Source organism: Giraffa tippelskirchi, chromosome 3 (genome assembly GCF_054371585.1).
Source record: "Giraffa tippelskirchi isolate mGirTip1 chromosome 3, T2T-mGirTip1v1.2.pri, whole genome shotgun sequence".
Lineage (NCBI taxonomy): Eukaryota > Metazoa > Chordata > Mammalia > Artiodactyla > Giraffidae > Giraffa > Giraffa tippelskirchi.
This window is the reverse complement of record NC_137277.1, coordinates 88,855,377-88,874,946: the sequence shown is the minus strand read 5'-3', so window position 1 is coordinate 88,874,946 and position 19,570 is coordinate 88,855,377. Positions and strand designations below refer to the sequence as shown.

At 35.9% G+C, this 19,570-nt stretch overlaps 1 protein-coding gene, 1 long non-coding RNA gene and 1 other non-coding gene across 10 annotated transcripts in view; 1 reads left to right on the top strand and 2 right to left on the bottom strand.

Moving 5' to 3' along the window:
- Positions 1 to 3,649: 3,649 nt before the first annotated feature.
- FASTKD1 (FAST kinase domains 1) overlaps positions 3,650 to 19,570 on the bottom strand; it is a 33,780-nt gene continuing 17,859 nt past the window's right edge. For all 8 annotated transcript variants that reach the window (XM_081577896.1, XM_081577904.1, XM_081577900.1 and 5 more), the window contains 8 exons: positions 17,314 to 17,800; positions 15,827 to 15,941; positions 10,948 to 11,076; positions 10,126 to 10,257; positions 9,645 to 9,758; positions 5,707 to 5,845; positions 4,440 to 4,554; positions 3,650 to 3,893 (listed from right to left, as the gene is read on the bottom strand). In XM_081577896.1, coding sequence (XP_081434022.1) covers positions 3,798 to 3,893; positions 4,440 to 4,554; positions 5,707 to 5,845; positions 9,645 to 9,758; positions 10,126 to 10,257; positions 10,948 to 11,076; positions 15,827 to 15,941; positions 17,314 to 17,800 — 1,327 coding nt within the window. In that variant the 3' untranslated portion in view covers positions 3,650 to 3,797. The remainder of the gene's footprint in view (positions 3,894 to 4,439; positions 4,555 to 5,706; positions 5,846 to 9,644; positions 9,759 to 10,125; positions 10,258 to 10,947; positions 11,077 to 15,826; positions 15,942 to 17,313; positions 17,801 to 19,570) is intronic.
- On the top strand, positions 6,784 to 13,869 carry LOC145541449 (uncharacterized). The gene is made up of 3 exons (XR_014079026.1): positions 6,784 to 6,857; positions 11,006 to 11,129; positions 13,497 to 13,869. It is a non-coding gene; the product is annotated as an uncharacterized LOC145541449 (long non-coding RNA).
- On the bottom strand, positions 19,404 to 19,513 carry LOC145544060 (small nucleolar RNA U13). Its single transcript, XR_014081284.1, has one exon. It is a non-coding gene; the product is annotated as a small nucleolar RNA U13 (small nucleolar RNA).

Genomic DNA, 19,570 nt, shown 5'->3' with positions numbered 1-19,570 from the left:
TCTCTGAAGTATAATCTTGAATACTTTTCTATATTGACCTGCACTCTGAGTATACAATCAGCAAATCCCAAAGGTGGGAAACTACAGGTTATTTAGCAGATAAACTGTTAAGAAGGAGAGATGCTAATAGATTAAGACAGACTTAAAAGCTGGGGTAGGAGGGACTTCCCTGGCGGTCCAGTGGTTAGGACTCTGCACTTCTGATGCAGGGGTCTGGGGTTCAATCCATGGTTGAGGATCTTCCTGCATGCTGCATGGTGTGGTCAAAAAAATTAAAATGCAAAAAAAGAAGGTTTTTAAAGATTAGGTAGAGAAAAATAAGATAGGGGTGGGGAATTATGATGTCTAGAGATGCAAACTTGGGTGACAGAATTATTAAGGGAAAGTCTTTACTAGAAAAGCATGATGGTGGTGACAGAATTATTAAGAGGAAGTCTACTATAAAAGCATGATAGTGGTTACTTTGTGGGGGAGAGTGCTATCTATGTAGACATGAGATTGAGTTGTAAAAACAATGCTTTGGGATGATGTTCTAGAATAAATAAATGTTCTAGAATTAGGTAGTGGTGATGTTCTAGAATAAATAAATGTTCTAGAATTAGGTAGTGGTGTTGGTTGCATAATCTTGTGAGTACACTAAAAACTGACTATATACTTTAAAAAGTTGGATTTTATGGAATATATATCTCAATCAAAAAAAAGAGGCACTTTTATTTATAACAACCAAAGTTATTTAGGTAGAAAAATCATCAAACAGAAACATAAGGACATAAAGAAAACCATTTGCATCAGGCAGCCTAGAGAAAGGGAAGTAAGAGATGTGGTACATCAGAAGTCAGATTATGTGTAACAGTAAGTAAAAGGTACCTTAGGCACCTTAATCAAGATTTCCATGTATGAATATATTAATTATACAAAAACTGGGTTTTAATTTATATCCAAAGGAAACCACTTATAACCCTCATCAGCTTAATCATTTAATTCTAAAAGTTGGATAGTAAGATATTTCAACCTACTTGGGGGTTTAGCTCCTGTAATCATTTGCTTGGGAAATAAAACACACTCATGAATGTGGATAACAAGCACTTAGAACAGGATTTCAGCAAACACAAATGAATATCATGAGGAAATTCAAAACGAGGGAGATTGGTTACAAGGAGACATCTTTCACTTGCTTCCAATTCTGATTCTGTTTTTCAAAGAAGGTTCTGTGAAGTTTACATTTTGGAGCTCAAATCATGCACAGTAATTGGATATTTTAAACAAGTACTTCAACTAAGCCTGAATTAAATATCAATGGACCAAAATACATGCAGGTCACATGTTCTAAAGTGATGCTTAAGATTCAAGGCACTCTGGCTAACAACTTGTTTTGGGACAAAATGAAATTTAGAGGATCACAGAGTTGGAAGATGAAGTGTCAGATGGCCAATGACCTGCACCCCCACCAAGTAGCCTGTGGGTAGTTACAATATGGCTTTCTGCTAAGCACACATATATAACTCTTGGAATAAGGGTTAGGGAGTTTGTCACACAGTAGGCTGTTAGTAACTGTGTTATGAAAAAAATATAAGACAGAAAATCATTATTCCCTCAAAATGTATGGCATCAGATCAGGTCAAGATTGGTCTACTTTGGGGGCTTCCTGGTGGCTCAGTGGTAAAGAATCCACCCACCAGTGCAGGAGACACAGATTCAATCCCTGGTTTGGGAAGATCCCACATGCCACAGTGCAACTAAGCCTGTACTCCAGAACTACTGAAGCCTGCGTGCCCTAGAGCCCTAGTGCTCCACAACAAGAGAAGCCACAGCAATAAGAAGCCCAGGAACTGCAACTAGAGAGTATTCCCCTGCTCACTGCAACTAGAGAAAAGCCCTCATAGCAATGCTGCTGCTGCTGCTGCTGTGTCGCATCAGTCGTGTCCGACTCTGTGTGACCCCATAGACGGCAGCCCACCAGGCTCCCCCGTCCCTGGGATTCTCCAGGCAAGAGTACTGGAGTGGGTTGCCATTTCCTTCTCCAGGGCATGAAAGTGAAAAGTGAAAGTGGAGTCGCTCAGTCGTGTCCAACTCAGTGACCCCATGGACTGCAGCCCGCCAGGCTCCTCCGTTCATGGGATTTTCCAGGCAAGAGTACTGGAATGGTAATGAAGACCCCAAAATAAATAAATAAACAAAAACAGTTCTTAAATAAATGAAATAAAAGCTTTTAAAAGATGAGTCTACCTTCCCCTTAGCTACGACCCCCTTTGCTTCCATCTGTAAGAAAACTACCTCCTCCCACTTTTTCTTGAAGCAGTCAGGCTTTCATAGCCACCACTTTACCAAACCTACTCTTTTCAAGGCTAACAATGATTTGCATGTTACTAAGTTTAATGGACACTGCCCAGTCCTCATCTTACCTGAACCATCAGCAGCATCCGGCTCTTCCTCTTCTTGACTTCATGTTGGGGCACCAGGTCTTCAATCCTCAGACCTCTCCTTCATTCACACTCTCTTCTAATCACATTTTAGTGACTCCATCATCTCTCATCACATTAAAAACTGCTATCATCTTACAAATTTATAACTAAGGCCTGGACCACTCCCATGACCTCCAAATTCATTTATTGAATTGCCTGCTTGATATCTCCTCTTAGATGTTTAAAAGGTATCACAAACTCTATGTCTAAAACCAAACCCATGATCTTCTACCCCCCTCTTCCTCTTTTCATAGACTTCCCAATCTCAGTCAATGGCAATGGCATCCTTTTAGTTGCTCAGGACAAGAACTTAGAACTTTGACTCCTTTCTCTCATACCTCATTATCCAATCAGTGAGCAAGTGATGTTGCCTTTGCCTTCAAAATACATTAAAAAACTGACAACTTCTCATTACCTCCACTGCTACTACTCTCTCCAAGTCACTTCTTGTCTGGATTACTGCAATCACCTTTTAATGGATTTCTCTGCTTATACAGTTGCCCCACTGCAGTTTTTTTTTCTCATCAGCTAAACAGAGTAGCAAAAGTGATCCAGTGATTTATTTCTTTACTAGGAACTCTCCAATGGCCTCTTATCTCAGGGTAGCAAGGAGGTAGTATATATTTGACACTGTTATCAATCTTACCCTTTAATATACTTCTAACCTCTACCTCCCACTTGTTCTGCTCCAGCCACAGTAGATTCCTTGTTATTTTCAAACATGCCAGGAATACTTGTACTTACTGGTCCTTCTGCCTAGAGTTCTCTACTCCCAGATAACTCCTTATGTCTTGACTCAAATATCACCTCAGTGAGCCTTTCCCAGATTACCCTATGTAAATTACACCCACTCACAATATTCCTATCTCTCCCCCTCCAAGGTTCAAATTTTCCTCTATAGTTTTTAATATCATCTAAGATATTGATATAATGAATTGTATTAATTTATTATGTTTAACTCAACCCATGAAAGATATCCTGTACTAACTCCAGTATAACCAGTATCTAAAATAGTTCTTGGAACAAAACATAATTAAAACAAAATAAAAAATAAAATAGTTCTTGGCACATAGTATGCACTCAAAGAATGAATGGCAAACTATTTAAGTTTCCTAAAAGCTACATGTCTTTTATATTAAGAATTTTAAACAGTTTCCCAACTAGACAGTAGAGAAAATACTCAATTGTAAAATGTCTGTTAATTTTAATAGATATTCAATTGACCTAGAAATCAGTCAATTCTACATTATTACTTTTTAATTGAGTCAAGCCACTTAATTAAATTAGGTCCAAATATGACACAACATGATAACTAATTTTCAGTAAAAGCTACAATCATGATTTGCCTTCTCCAAATATCCGTTCTCTCAGGTAGTCCATGCGAGCATCCTTTGTTGACAGTGCCATGGAGTTCCATTCGAAATGAGGGATCTGTAAAATTAGTAATGTAGTCTAAACAAAAGCTCGAAAGCAACAACAAAAAAGATCAGGGGAGGCTTCTAAGAATACTGAAAAGAGCTGTAAGACCCTAAGACATTAGTTTACATAAGCATAGCCTTTGAACCCTTTTTAGAAGGTTGTCCTTCATGACAACAGCTGGAAGACCCTTTTCTGCCTCAAAGCTTTCATGCTCCTAGTTACTACAATAGCAAGAATGTATGCTTTTTCCTATGTGCCTGTCTTATATTTATACACTAGCCTTTTTCTCTTATAACTCCATCCATCTCCATAGAGCCTCTCTTCATTGTAAGATAAATATAAAAATCAAGAGATTGTCTAGAGACAATTTAAAAACTGATTTTTATTTGCTATTCTTCAAAAAAAATGGAGAGTATTCTATTTCAGAGATATTTTAATATAGCTTTTCTTAATATAAAAAAAAAAGGTAAATCTATAACTTTCACCTTAAAAGCGGATACATGTAAAACCAATGTCTCTGGGGTTTTTAGAGGCTGAATTATATTAAGTATTTCATACCTGAATCACACGATAGCCCAAAATTTCCAAATGTCGTTTTTTCATAGCAGATTTTCCTTTTAAATGAGGGATGTTTCTACAAAACGCTCTTGAATCCAAAAATTCCAAAGCAATCCTATGTAAGAAAAATAAATATTTACTTCTGAAATTAAAGTGAGAAACTGAGTAATTACAAACATTTCAGAAACAAGGATGTATCCTTATAAACTAAAAAAGCCAAGTGAGTACACTAAGTTATTTTTCTACTTAAATTAGTAATTAATGACAAGTAATCCTCTTCATTAGAATTAAACCAAATTATAGTATCTACATGCTTTCATCTATGTGTTTCTCTGTCCTGCATATATTTATTATTCACCTACCATATGTAGGGCACCGTGAGAGACATAAAAATAAAAAGACAAGCTTATAGTCAAACGTATTAAAAAGCAGAGACATCACTTGGCTGACAAAAGTCCATGTAGTCAAAGGTATGATTTTTCCAGTAGTCATGTACAGATGTGAGAGTTGCACCATAAAGAAGGCTGAGTGCTGAAGAATTGATGCTTTTGATCTGTAGTGCTGGAGAAGACTCTTGAGAGTCCCTTGGACTGCAAGGAGATCCAACCAGTCCATCCCAAAGGAAATCAGTCCTGAATATTCATTGGAAGGACTGATGCTGAAGCTGAAGCTCCAGTACTTTGGCCACTTGATGCAACGAGCTGACTCATTGGAAAAGACCCTGATGCAGGGAAAGATTGAGGTCGGAGGAGAAGAGGGTGACAGAGGATGAGAGAGATGGTTGGATGGTATCATCAACTCAATGGACATGAATTTGAGCAAACTCCAGGAGATGGTGTATGTAGGACAGGGAAGCCTGGAGTGCCGCAGTCCCTGGGGTCACAAAGAGTTAGACACAGCTGAGCGACTGAACAACAACAAATAGTCAAACAAAGAACATAAGATATACAGCACATAACTGTAATTCAGTGTAGGAAGCAGCTGTGTGCTTTTCAGAAAAGTAGAGAGGCATGGGAGGTCCAAAGAAGATACTATTTATTTCCAATGAGGATAATGGGAAGGTTAGTGCTTTAGAGATTGCTCAGCTTTGGACAGTGAAGGATAGAGATTAAGGTAGAAAGCACAACAAAAGCAAAGGTATGTAGATAGAATTTGTGACATATATGAGGAGTATATTCTACTATAAACAATCCTTGATAGTTGAGCTCATTAAATTGTGTCAAATTTAACATTTAGATAATAAAATCTGAAGCTAAAAGAAAGTTACTTTTCAGCTCCTGGTGGCAGTCTTGATCCAGCTATTTGAGTATTTGATTCCAAGCATATTTTTGGCAGTTTTTCCAAAGTTGTATTATGGCTTCCATAAGGAAGAGGGTTTCTCCTTTTATCTAAGATACACTCAAAGTCTATAAGGAAGCACAGGAACCAACAATATGAATCTGGTAAATTCTTATAGGTAAAATTTTAAGATATATCTTAAATATTTACACATGTATATAAAGACACACACTCACAAACATGAAGAATGAGGTACCTCTCTAATTATCCAACTTGTTTCATTTATTTATTTATTTAGGCCACACCGTGTGGCAAGCGGGATCTTAGTTCCCCCGCCAGGCATAGAATCCACACCCCCGGCAGTGGAAGTACAGAGTTTTAACCACTGGACTGCCAGGGAAGTCCCTATCCAACTTATTATATGATCCAAGAGCACCTCTCTTTGAAAATCGATCAATAAAAATCAACCAGCAAGTATTACTAAACTATTGGTTAGCATGAGGGCTATAATTAGCACTGCACTAAGCCAAATCATTGGAGAAGGCAATGGCACCCCACTCCAGTACTCTTGCCTGGAAAATCCCATGGACAGAAGAGCCTGGTGGGCTACAGTCCGTGGGGTCGCTAAGAGTCGGACACGACTGAGCGACTTCACTTCCACTTTTCCCTTTCATGCACTGGAGAAGGAAATGGCAACCCACTCCAGTGTTCTTGCCTGGAGAATCCCAGGGACGGCGGAGCCCAGTGGGCTGCCATCTATGGGGTCGCACAGAGTCGGACACGACTGAAGTGACTTAGCAGCAGCAAGCCAAATCACAGCTTCCTTGGTAGCTCAGACAGTAAAGCATCTGCCTGCAATGTGGGAGACTTGGGTTTGATCCCTGGGTTGGGAAGATCCCCTGGAGAAGGAAATGGCAAACCACTCCAGTACTCTTGCCTGGAAAATCCCATGGATGGAGGAGCCTCGTAGGCTACAGTCCATGGGGTCACAAAGAGTTGGACACGACTGAGTGACTTCACTTCACTTCACTTCAAGCCAAATCACATTAAGAAGTTTTATCTTAATCCCTTTAAATCTCTTGTTCACAGTCTGAGAAGCCAAACCAACTCATCAGAAAATTAGCAAAGACAAAGATTCAGGCAAGTATCCTGTCTTTCCTGTATGAACTGTACATTGGGTAACTAAACAGCTGACATAGGAAAGTTCTTTTTAGACAAATTCCAGCTAATAAATGCAGAAGAAATGATAGATGTAGAATGTCACTACTTTGCTACCCCTGATGAATGATGCATTTAGATAATAATTTAAATGGCTGCTAAAATCATCGGAGAAGGCAATGGCACCCCACTCCAGTACTCTTGCCTGGAAAATCCCATGGACAGAGGAGCCTGGCAGGCTTCAGTCCGTGGGGTCGCTAAGAGTCGGACATGACTGAAGCGACTTAGCAGCAGCAGCAGCAGCTAAAATCATTAGGTGAAAAGCTGAGGAGCAAACTTCCTAATGGAGGAACTGATGAGCTACAAACACACTGATGAATTTTAATATTATAATAGTAAGACAAGTAGAATTGTATGTCTTATGATAAGATGCAATAAGAAGCACATACCACTTATGAAAGAGCTGGCAAAAAAAAAAACCACCACTACTGTCCCCAAACTAACCTAGTTGACTAATCTAGTCAAACCTCTAGATCTAACTATTGGTTTACAGGAAAAATGGGGGATGCAGGAGCATGTTGAATGACATCACATAACTGCAACTGGAAAAGTTCAAAATATGAAAAAACAAAAAGCTTATTTTCAATAAATAAATGGTAAGGGGAAAAAAGACAGAAAGGTAGAACTTAAAAAGACAGATCACCCAAAGGTAAAATTTGGATTCCAATTTTAACAAACAGTAAAATACAACATATACAAGATAACAGAGATACTTAAATGTTGATACACAATATAATATTAAGAAATTATTATGAATAGTTGTAGAGATGAAAATGATGGCACTACGGTCATATATCCTTTTAGATATACATTCTGAAATGATATATTATTTGTGATTTGTTTGGAAAGGATCAGGTGGGACTCTGGTTAGTGAGTATTGATCATTTTTAATGCTGGGTGAGGGTTCATTATACTATTCTATTTTTGTATATGTATGAAATTTTTCCCATAATAAAAACAAAGATAAAAGTATTTAAACCAAGAAAAAAAGAAAAATGAAAAAAAAAACAAGGAATGAAAAAGAAGAAAGAGTGGATTTAATTACCTATTCTTAAGGGAAACTGAGGCACTGAAGCATCTTCAAGTTAATTATGAAATATGAAATATACTTTTCTCATTTTTAAGAGAATGAATTCTGGAGCTAGAATGCGTAAGTCGTTCTGGCTTTGCCATTTGCCAGCTATATAACCTTGGGCAAACAACAATGTCTCTGGGTCTCAGTTTCCTTATCTATAAAAATACAGTATTTGCAAAACTTAAAGGGATATAATAAGCTTATTATATATAAAGCACTTAAGGGCTTCCCTGGTGGCTTAGTGGTAAAGAATCTGCCTGCCAATGCAGGACACATTGGTTCGATCCCTGGTGTGGGAAGATCCCACATGCTATAGAGCAACTAAGCCCATGCGCCACAAAAACTAAGCCCATGTGTTCTAGAGCCTGTGCTTACAACGAGAGAAGCTACTGCAATAAGAAGCGCACACACCGCAACTAGAGAGTAGCCATGCTCACCACAGTGAGAGAAAAGCCCGTGCAGCAACAAAGACCCAGCACAGCCATCAATACATAAATAAATAAGTTTTTAAAATAAATAAAAGAATTAAATAATGTCTAACATAATAATATGTGAGTGTATCAATTACTACTACTGTTGTTATATGAAATTACAGCGTTGTTTGAGAGATGCACATAGCAGCAAAAAACCTTAGTGAACTATAGCATACTCATTCAATGAAATACAGTCACTAAAAATAATGTTGTATAATTATATCTGTTGACATAGAAAAAATATTCATAATATATAAACAAAGTTGGGCTTCCCGATGGCTCAGCTGGTAAAGAATCTGCCTGCAATGAGGGAGACCTGGGCTTGATCCCTGAGTTGGGAAGATCCCCTGGAGAAGGGAAAGGCTACCCACTCCAGTATTCTGACCTGGAGAATTCCATGGACTACCGTCCACGGGATCATAGTCAGGCATGACTGAGCAACTTTCATTTTCACTTCACTTTCAAAGTTATATACTATAAAAAGTCATTTTGGTTTTAAAAAATCAGAATTTTTTAAGATACATATTGCTTGTACACATGAACAAGTACTGCTTGTAAAATTTAGAAAGAAGACAAATGTCATTAAAAATGAAAAAAAAAAGTCAGAAAGAGAAAAACAGACATCAAAAGCAAACAGTGGTTGTATCATGGGTGATCTTCCTTTTTTGGTTATCTGTCCCTTCTCTATAAGCATGTGTTATGTATCATATAAGCGTTTTCTTCCCAATCTTAGTACCATTGTACTAAGTGGTACTAAATGGTAATCATACCTTTGTATTAAATGGTACTAAACGGTAATCATACAATTGTATTACTTATACCGTATCTTTATATACAAATATTACCAATTAAATCTTATTTTTAATGACATATATATTTTCACATAAAAATAAGCTTCCTGACAACATGAGGTATTAATACAAATATGAACGGGCAATACAATGGGCTTGGGACATAATAATCCCAGTTTCCTGACCAGGGATTAAACCCATGCTCCCCACAGTGGAAGCACAAAGTCCTAACCACTGGACTACCAGGGAATTCTCTGAAAATCTTCAAGATAATGAAATAACTTTTTTAAAGTTTTAAAATTCCAACTGATGAGATGATTCTATTTAGTCTGATTTTCTGAAAATTGTTAATAACCTACCAGAGACTTACCTATTGTATAGTAATAAGGTGTAAGAACCGAGGCTTTCACAAAATTGATTCCTCCTAGTACCTCTGCTAACATTTTATAAATTTGCTGTTGTGCTCCATTCATGTTGCTGAAATCTTCATGAAAAAAACAATTAGTTCACTTAAAATAATCAGTTTTTGAATGAAAATCATTCCACATCTACAAACTAAAAAATAAAGATTAACATTTCCAACAAGAGCCTTGCTGTATTAATAATACCATATGCAATGCCATTAAATTCAATACACAAGTTCTTTGGCTCTCTACCAAAAGAGGTTTAGTGTCCTAAATATTAAGAGATTTTTACAACACAAATTTCATCTACAAAATGTTTCCATTAAACAAGTTATGGCACTCTTGGGAATTCTGGTGTCATGATAGGTTAAACAATAAAAACAGTGCACTACCTAATAATGTGCTTTAGAATTAAACTTTACTTTCTGACCCAAAGAAATCTCAAACCTTTATTATAGTGTTGTTGACAGAAGCGGTCATGAAACCATGGAATCTGATATTCAGGACACTCCAAGCAGACTGCTCTATTTAATTCCATAAGACGAAACTGGACCTTCATATTTAGAGATGAACATATAACTGAAATTTTAAAAATACATTAATCAGCAAAGACAATTCATTTTTCACATTCATTTATCCCCATTAATGACTGTAACTTTTATTTTCATATTATAAAATCATTTCATTTGTATATACATGTTCTATATTTTTAAATTATTACACTCAATGGGATCATTAGGACCAACACCTATGTTGTTCTCCCTAATTATGAATGTTAAAACCATATTTTAAAAAATACTGCCAAAGAATATTCATTGACCTAATATTGCCCATTTAGCAACTTATTCTAAGGAAACAAGGACGAGGACAATGTCAGAGTCTATAAACAAACAAAAAAAAATCACAACATCAAAAAAAAATGTACTGGCATGGAAAACTTTTCAAAATATAGTTCAATGATAAAAGGCAACAGACAAAAGTGAATATATATAATTCAAATTTTGTTTTAAAATATATAGATATATCAACATATATATATGAAGGCAGGAGACATAAAAGAAACATTCTAAAATATTAAAAGTGGTAGTTTCCCTTGGTGGTAAGATTATGAATAATCTTTCATTTTCTATTTTATACTGTTCTATATTCTATAATAATAAACAGAAAAAAATCAGTACAAACATTTAAATGCTTTAAGTAGGTAGGCAGAGCTGAAACTTGGATTTAAATATAAGTGATAATTTATTAAATTAAATTGTTGATACATACGTTCAAGTTGAGAATCTAATCTGGCTAAGAATTTGATGTTAAAAATTGCCTTCAATAGATCTTCTGGAAAATATTCAAGTGTGGCCAAAGAGTAACCAAGAAACACTAACACAAGAGGATCCAATACACCTAAAACAAAATTAAGAAAAAAAAATTAAAATGTACAGCTGCTTCACATACATGTAAGTACATACTTTATTCAGGTAAAACCAGGTTTTTAAAAAATGATACAAACACAAACTTGACAAAATTAATCTATACTGTCACAAGTAGTAAAGTGGTTACCTTTGGGTGGGGGAAGAACAGGAAAGAAAGCCACGAAGAAGGTTACTATGCTCTTGATAATATTCTTTTTTGATCTGGGTACTGATTTCTCACATGATTCAATTTCTATAAATCCACATACACTATGCATATATGTATGTGTGTATATATATATATAAAGGATGTATAAACATGTCTGCATTATTATTATACTTCCAATAAAAGTCTTTAAATTGCCTTGAAAAGAGAAAGACTGGAAACAAAAAGTCATACTACCAAGCCATCAGCCACTGCAACCACCTACAATGGTGCACCCAGAGGGGAATTCAGGATAAGAAAAACAGGACACTGGCCCTAGGTAGTTAAAAATTCATATCAAAGGAAAAATTTCAGTGAGCCCAGACTCTTGTATTTTACCACACATAGAAAAGCACTAAAATCATTAACTTGAGCTGTCTCTTTTTGTGATTAACAATAACTTGTGATGTTCAAGTACACGTGTTTGTTTTTGGGTTTTGTTTTTCAATAAAAACTCCTATATATCGTGGAAAAAAAGAAACAAAAGGTCAGTAAAGTATGTAAAAATAAGAAAGGCCACCAGTCTCTATATACTGATGATAATATTGCTCAGACTGTGTGAATAATCATTCTAAGCACTTTACAAATATTACCTCATTTAAAACCTCACTTTAGTGTACAATAGGAATGATTATTATCTCCACTTTATAAACCAAGTGTACTGAAGCACAGAGAAGTTTGACTTTCCTCAGCATGACTGGCTAGTGGAGGGTGAGATTTAACTTGGGAGAGTCCAGCTCTGGAGTCTGAACCACTGTGCTATGCTGCTCTCTAGGGCTCTCAGACCTCCAGGCTGAGGACAGACACGTATGAAGATCAGGTCTCATCTAGCACCTCCTCCCTGACATGTCAGCCAGCACCACACTGTGTAGTTCAGAGAATAAGGCTTGCAGTTATTTACCTGATTTGCCTCATCCAAGAGGAATTTCCTTTTTTTCTTTCTTTTTTTTAAATTTTTTATTGAAGTATAGTTGATTTACAATGTTGTGTTAGTTTCTGAGGTACAGCACAGTGATTCAGTTATATGTATATATATACATATATATATAAACTATAATGGAAAAGAGTATGAAAGAAGAGAATATATACATATATATATACATACACATATATATACATATATTCTTTTCTTTCATACTCTTTTCCATTATAGTTTATTACAAGACAATGAATACAGTTCCCTGTCTATATGGTAGGAACTTGTTTATTTACTTTATATATAGTGGTTTTTATCCACTAATCCTAAATTCCTAATTTATCCCTCCCATCCCTTTCCCCTTTGGTAACCAACCGTAAGTTTGTTTCCTATGTCACGAGTCTGTTCCTGTTTTGTCAATAAGTTCATTTGTATGATACTTTAGATTCCCCATATAAGTGATATCACATGGTATTTGTATTTCTCTGCCAAAAGACATTTCTGATGAGAGGAAAGGATCACCTAAAATGCACCATTAGCAGCAAATGTTCTTCAAACGACAAAAAAAAGATGTTAAATCTTCCAATTGTTTTGCTGAATTTATTTAATAAAGCAAGATCAAGTCACAAACAAGGTTACGTGATGATCTCTACCAGCAAAACTTATCTGTCAAAACTAATGCTTATTCAAAATAAAGAAAAGTATCATTCCATAAATTACTTAAAATTCTGCTTTAGGTCTCCAAGAATTTTGCAATCATTTTCACAGTCAAGTCTTCAAAAATCAAATCTGTACTTCTCAAACTCTCATCTCTTATATCCCCTATTTGAAGAAAAAAAAAAAAAGAATGTACTATCATTTCCTTCTGGTTGTTGACACACAACTGAACAATCAAGAAAGCATATGCAAAGTCTCATCTTTCAGTTTCAAGTCTCATCTTTCTATATATAGTTCTATTACTAAAAGGGGAGTATATATGAATGCCACATATGCATACATCTGTACATGAATAAACACACACGTCACAGTCTCATTTTAGTTGTCTTTTAGAGACACAAAAATAGGTCAGATACTATCTGGCACAAAGATCCTACAAAAAATATACCAAAGTCCATGAACATTATATTGACATCATTAATATATTTATACTATCTCACACAGCCTAACTAGAGGTCTATAAGCCTAGAGAAATATACCATAAAATAGAGCCTAACATCTTATGCTGGACACAGAAGCTCTCAGTTAAGTATTTTTTGCTTGGATAACAGAATGACTATTTCTTACTCTCCAGGCACAGCAAAAAGTTCTGAGGAAAGCCAGTTTCTTCTCCCATCAACTTGGTCTCCCTCATTCCATTCCTGCCACACTGAATCTGCGGTTCCTAAAAGAAATCAAGCATGTTCTCACCTCACGGCCCTTTGCACTTGCTTTTCTTTATCCTGGGATGCTCCTCTACAACTTTGGGCGTGGGTCACTCTCTCACTTCATTCAATCCATGGTCAATGACATCTCCTCACTCCGTCTGGCCACCTCACTATCCTCCATCCTACATACCTACCCCACTCTAGTGCTCTTAGATTCTTATCACCATTTGACCTTATGAACTTGCATATTATGTATGCTGGTTTCACCCCGCCAGAAAGTAAACTCAACGATGGTAAAGCCTATCTGTTATTTACTCTCTCCTATATCTCCAGTGACTAACAACCACCTGACAGTAACTACTTGGTGAATACTGACTGAGAAAGCAGTAACTACTGAGCCAGACATTTCACCTCTAAAACTCTCACATTATCCTGACATGCAAGAAGTATGAATCTGAGAAGAGAAGCCCCATAAAGCCTTTTTCTTTAAGGCCAAATAGAAACAAATACAATTCAGGACCAAAATAAATGAAAAGAAAAAAATAATTTCCTGTCTTTGCTGTCCTCACATACTGCTTCTGCTAAGGCCAGTAGCAGAAAGGAATATTTCTATTCCACTTTTTTCTGGTACTAAAACACTATGTAGACTTTTTAAAGAGACATAATAATCAGCAACAGAGCAACAACCTTTCTGACAATACATATCTATCTATAAAGGGCCTTAAGAAATATTTGTTTTCTATTTAAAAAAAAAACCAAAACTATTAAAATTGACAAAAACAATCAAATGCTACATGTCTCCAGAAATGATACAAATATCAGATATACAGCACCACATACAAAACATTTTTTGCTGAAAATGTTTACTCTGACTCTAACTAAGCATCTAAAACTAACTTCCAGTTTACTAGGGATACAGATGATGGAGGAGCAAGTTAAAAGAAAGCACTCAAATAAATCCAGAATGTGGCACAACCCATAATAAATGGCCAATCCCTTTTATAAAAAAGATATCGAGAGAAAAAAAAGATAGGGAGAAAGTGATAAAACCCAACATTGGTTTCTTTAAAAAATTTATCAAAGAAAATTTGGTGACAATTGGGAAATTTTTATTATGGATTGAGTAGGCAATAGCTTCTCAGTTGGCTTAGAAGGTAAAGAACCTGCCCACAATGCAGTAGATGCAGGAGACACGGGTTTGATCCCTGGGTTGGGAAGATCCCCTGGAGAAGGGAATGGCTACCCACTCCAGTATTCTTGCCTGGAGAATTCCATGAATAGCAGGTGTCATAAAGAGTTGGACATGGCTGAGTGACTAATACTAGGTAGTAAGTGGTACTTGTTCATTTTCTTAAGTATGATACTGGCATTGTGTTTACAAAGGAGAATGTCCTTATAACCTGAAGTATTTAGGGCTGGCACTTCAAATGGTTCATCATATACACAGACAAACACACACACACACAAACACACAGAGCAAATCTGGCAAAATGTTAGAGAGATAACCTACTGGAATGAGTGAACCTTGACTGGTCCTGTGTCCAAAATAATCACTGTAAATAAGGTATTTGGGGGATAATGAGGGAGACTTAAAAATAGATTGTATATTACATATTGTTGTTGTTCAGTCTCTTAAGTCATGTCTGACTCTTTTGCAACCCTATAGATAGTAGCCCTCCAGGCTCCTCTGTCCATGGGATTTCCCAGGCAAGAATATTGGGGTGTTGCCATTTCCTTCTCCAGAGGATCTTCCAATCCAAGGATGTTCTGACTCTGTCTCCTGCATAGCAAGCAGATTCTTTACTGACTGAGCTATCAGGGAAGCCCTATATTATATATCAGGGGACAATTAATTTCTCTGTGTGATAACAGTATTGTGGTGACTTAGAAGATCATTATTCTTAGGAGGTGTGTGTCTAAGCAATTAGATATAAAGAGTCACATTGCCTACAACTTACTTTGAAATGGCATAGAAAAAATGAGAGCAAGAGAAACAATAAAGCAAATATGATAAAATGTGAACAATTACTGAATCTACCTAGTGAGTTCACAGGTGCTACTTGTTCAATTCTCCACTTTCTAATGCAAGTTTGACATTTATCATAACAAAAAAGTTTTTAAAAATGGATCCAAAACATTTTCTTGAAGGTATAAAACTCATGGCTATTTTTGTTATCCTTTAAAAAAAGCGCTATGTCTTAAGAGTAGCAACAGTATTCTCCAACCTCATCCATGTAGTACTAAACAATATACCTACTTAAGTAAGAATTAAGGTGTTGAATGCAAGTTCCAAAAAATTCATCCCTTTGAGGTGGATCATAGTTCAGGGTGCTGAATGGAAGAATAATAGCAAGAATTGCAAAAGGATGAATCTGTAAAAAATAGAACAAAATATCACTGTTTAAACCTCAGCAAAACAAAACAAAATTTAGCCTAATTATTATCCTAAGTAGGACTCTTTATCTAACATGCCTATAGTTAAATGAACATGCCCACAGTTAAATGGCACGTTTCACTGTTAGTAAGTTCTCTACCTGGCTATAATCTATTTAATTCCATCACTAATCTCTAGTAACTCTAAATATTAATGCATAAAAAAATAAATCAGATAAGCTACAAATTGATTTTATAAGTATAAAATTCTGTTCCAGAATTCCTTAGTCATCAAAATGACAAGAAGATAGTATCACTAATTTCCATGATATAAGTGCATTTTATAGACTCATCATATAATAAGAAAGCTTCTTAATTTATAATAATAATCAGACTTCATTTCTCTTTCATTCTTTTTTTTAAATTCATTCATCCAATACTTAATAAATGGCAGGCACTATGCTAGGCAAAAAGATAGACTTTTATTTTCACTTATTAGAAATACTGTCTTCTAAGTAAAAGCCATATTCTGATATATATAATTGATTTTGTAAGTGACTGATTTCTCACATAATTCAAAAAGCATCATTGGGGCTTCCCTAGTGGCTCAGTGGTAAAGAATTTGTCTGCCAAAGCAGGAGACACGGGTTCCATCCCTGGTCTGGGAAGATCCCACATGCCATGGAAAAACTAAGCCCGTCTGCCACAACTACTGAGCCTGTGCTCCAGAGCCTGGGCTCCAAGCAACAAGAGAAGCCACTGCAATAAGAAGCCCATGCATTGCAACTAGAGAGTAGTCCCTGCTTGCTATAACTAGAGAAAAGCCCATGAAGCAACTAAGACCCAGCAGAGCCAAAAATAAATTAATTAATTAAAAAAAACAAACAAACAGCATTTTCCAAGTTCTAGAAATAAAACTGTAAGAAGACACACTGACAATTCAATTATACTAAAGTCAGTGAAGACCTACAATTTTCTCAGTTTTCACATTTATCTTACTCTTTTGAATAGTTTTAAATAGTAAAAGTATCACAGGATTATAGAAAATAAGAAAAAGAGCAAAAATTATACATTTCCATTATCCTAACACAACTATTATTATTTTCCAGAAACTAGAGCTTAATTTTTCTTTTTTTTAAAATTAGCTTATTTATCTCTTTTTTAACTTTACAATATTGTATCTGTTTTGCCATACATTGCCATGAATCCACCATGGGTGTACATGTTTTCCCCTTCCAGAACCCCCCTCCCACCTGCCTCCCCATAGAGCTTAATTTTTAAACTTCAAATTCCAATCAAGTTCTTCAAGCACTTATTATAAACATTTATGCTTCTAAAAGTTGACAATAATATGCAACATTTCAATTTCACCTTTTCAATCTGTTGAAGGACCACTGAGGCTATCTTATCAAGGAGTGAAGTACTGAGGTAGTTGGTTCTAGAAATAAAAGATGCAATCCCTGCAACATTGATGTAATTAATTTCATCCATCAAACGCTGTAAGGTAACAACTGTTTCTTCAAGAAGTGAATCAGCAAACCAGTCTCCTTTTAAAGATTTAACTTCTTCCCATAACAGATTCAAACTTTTACATTCTTGTAGTCTCTGATGACCATAGTGATCTAATTTTTGAAGTACTTTCAACTGTTTCCCAGGAATATTATCCAGATACATGTGATCATACTGAATACATCTTAAAACAGATGTTGCAAAAATATTCAGGTCATGTAGGTCACACTGTGGCAAAACCGCTTCAATCTGAGACATCCTCACTTCGTCCAGGTGAGCAGAAGGAAGCATCGAAAGAGCATAGACCAGGATGGAAATCTCACTAGGTATGACACTGACTTTCAAATAACTATAAAGAAAGAAGGAAAAATAAAAAGAACAGAATGAATATACCAGCAACATAACTTAGTTATAAGAATTAAAACGTGAGTATATAATTATTACTACACTTAATAGGTGTGATAGTTTTAAAATATAATTTAAAAAGGGTTAGGGGCTTCCCTGGTGCTCAGTGGTAAAGAATCCACCTGCCAATGCAGGAGATGAGTTTGATCCCTAGTCCAGAAGATCCCACATTCCCAGATCAGCTAAGCCTGCGTGCTACAACTACTGAGCCTGTGCTCTAGAGCCCAGGATCCTCAACCGCTGAGCCCACATGCCGCAAGTACGAAAGCCCTTGCACCCTTAAAGCCCATGCTCCACAACGAAAGAAGCCACAGCAATGAGAAGCCCATGTACCACAACTAGAGTAGCCCTTGCTTGCCACAACTAGAGAAAAGCCTGCACAGCAACAAAGACCCAGTACAGCTAAAAATAAATACATAAATGAAAATAAAATAAATAAAAAGGGTTAGATAAATTCAAAGATGACAAGTTTCATAAAGGCTTACTAAGGGAAGCCTTAAGAGGTTCTAAAGCATATCCTCAATTTTTTATGCAAAAATAAAACCATAGCACCTGACAAACAAAAGGTCAACGTTAGAACAATGTCTGCAGAGCTGTTGTGAGAGACAGAATTTGGATTGAATTTCTAGATATGACCTGTCAGAAGCTGGTATGACCTAGAACAGGCAAAGAGTGACCACTCAATAACAGTGATCCCCTTCTTCTGCAACATAAGAAGTCCAACCTTTAAAAAAAAACAGACAAAAAAGACAAACCCAGAGCATACAATTGACCCCATTCTCTACTCCTCCCTTCCCAAATCCCTATGCTTAGAGCCCCACCACCAGGACAGCAGTTGTTAAAATACAAATTAAAAACCGGGAGCTTTTAAAGCATCTTTTAAGTTTAGAAGTACTGGAAGAGATGATCAAACATAAATTAAAAGAAAACTGATTTATTTTTAAACATATTAAGTTAGCATATTAAAATAATGCTGATATTCAAGGCTAGCAAGGGTATATTGATGCAGACTTTCTCATTCACTAATAGTAAATTTAAAAAGTTGGTGCAACCTTTCTGAAAAGTAATTTAGCAGTATAGCTTAAGAACTTTAAAAGTAATTACATCATTTGACATGATCAATCTTTGTCTAGTAAACTAGCCTAAGAAAATAATCTAAAATGAAGGCAAAGATTTTATGTTACGTTATTCATCATATTCATTCATTTATGTGGCTAAAATTTGAAAACAGTCTACATACCCCATGAAGGGGAATAGTTAAGGTAATTATGATACAGTCACATGATGGGCAATATCCAATCGCTAAAAACATTTACAAATAGCTTTAAATGATGTAGGAAAATGCTGTTAATGTTAAGTGTGTGGGAGGAGGAACACAAAACTGTACGTTTCTGCTTCTCAACTACGAAAAAAACATATAGATGATATAAGTATATACCACAAGCAAATAAACAAACCAAATAAATCAAACTGTTCACCATAAACGAAAGGGCTTACAAATGATTATTTTCTTCTTTATACTTTTTTCTGTTTTCAAAATGATTTTTTTTCACGAGATGGGTCACGTGTTGACCTCATAACAGATCTGAGGGAAGCACATCTCACACAATAGTGTGAACATCCAATTATTATGCTTATGAACTACAATCAAAATGATTTTCACGTAATATCTGGCCCATTGCCTGACACAAAGTAGGTATTCAATAAGTACTAA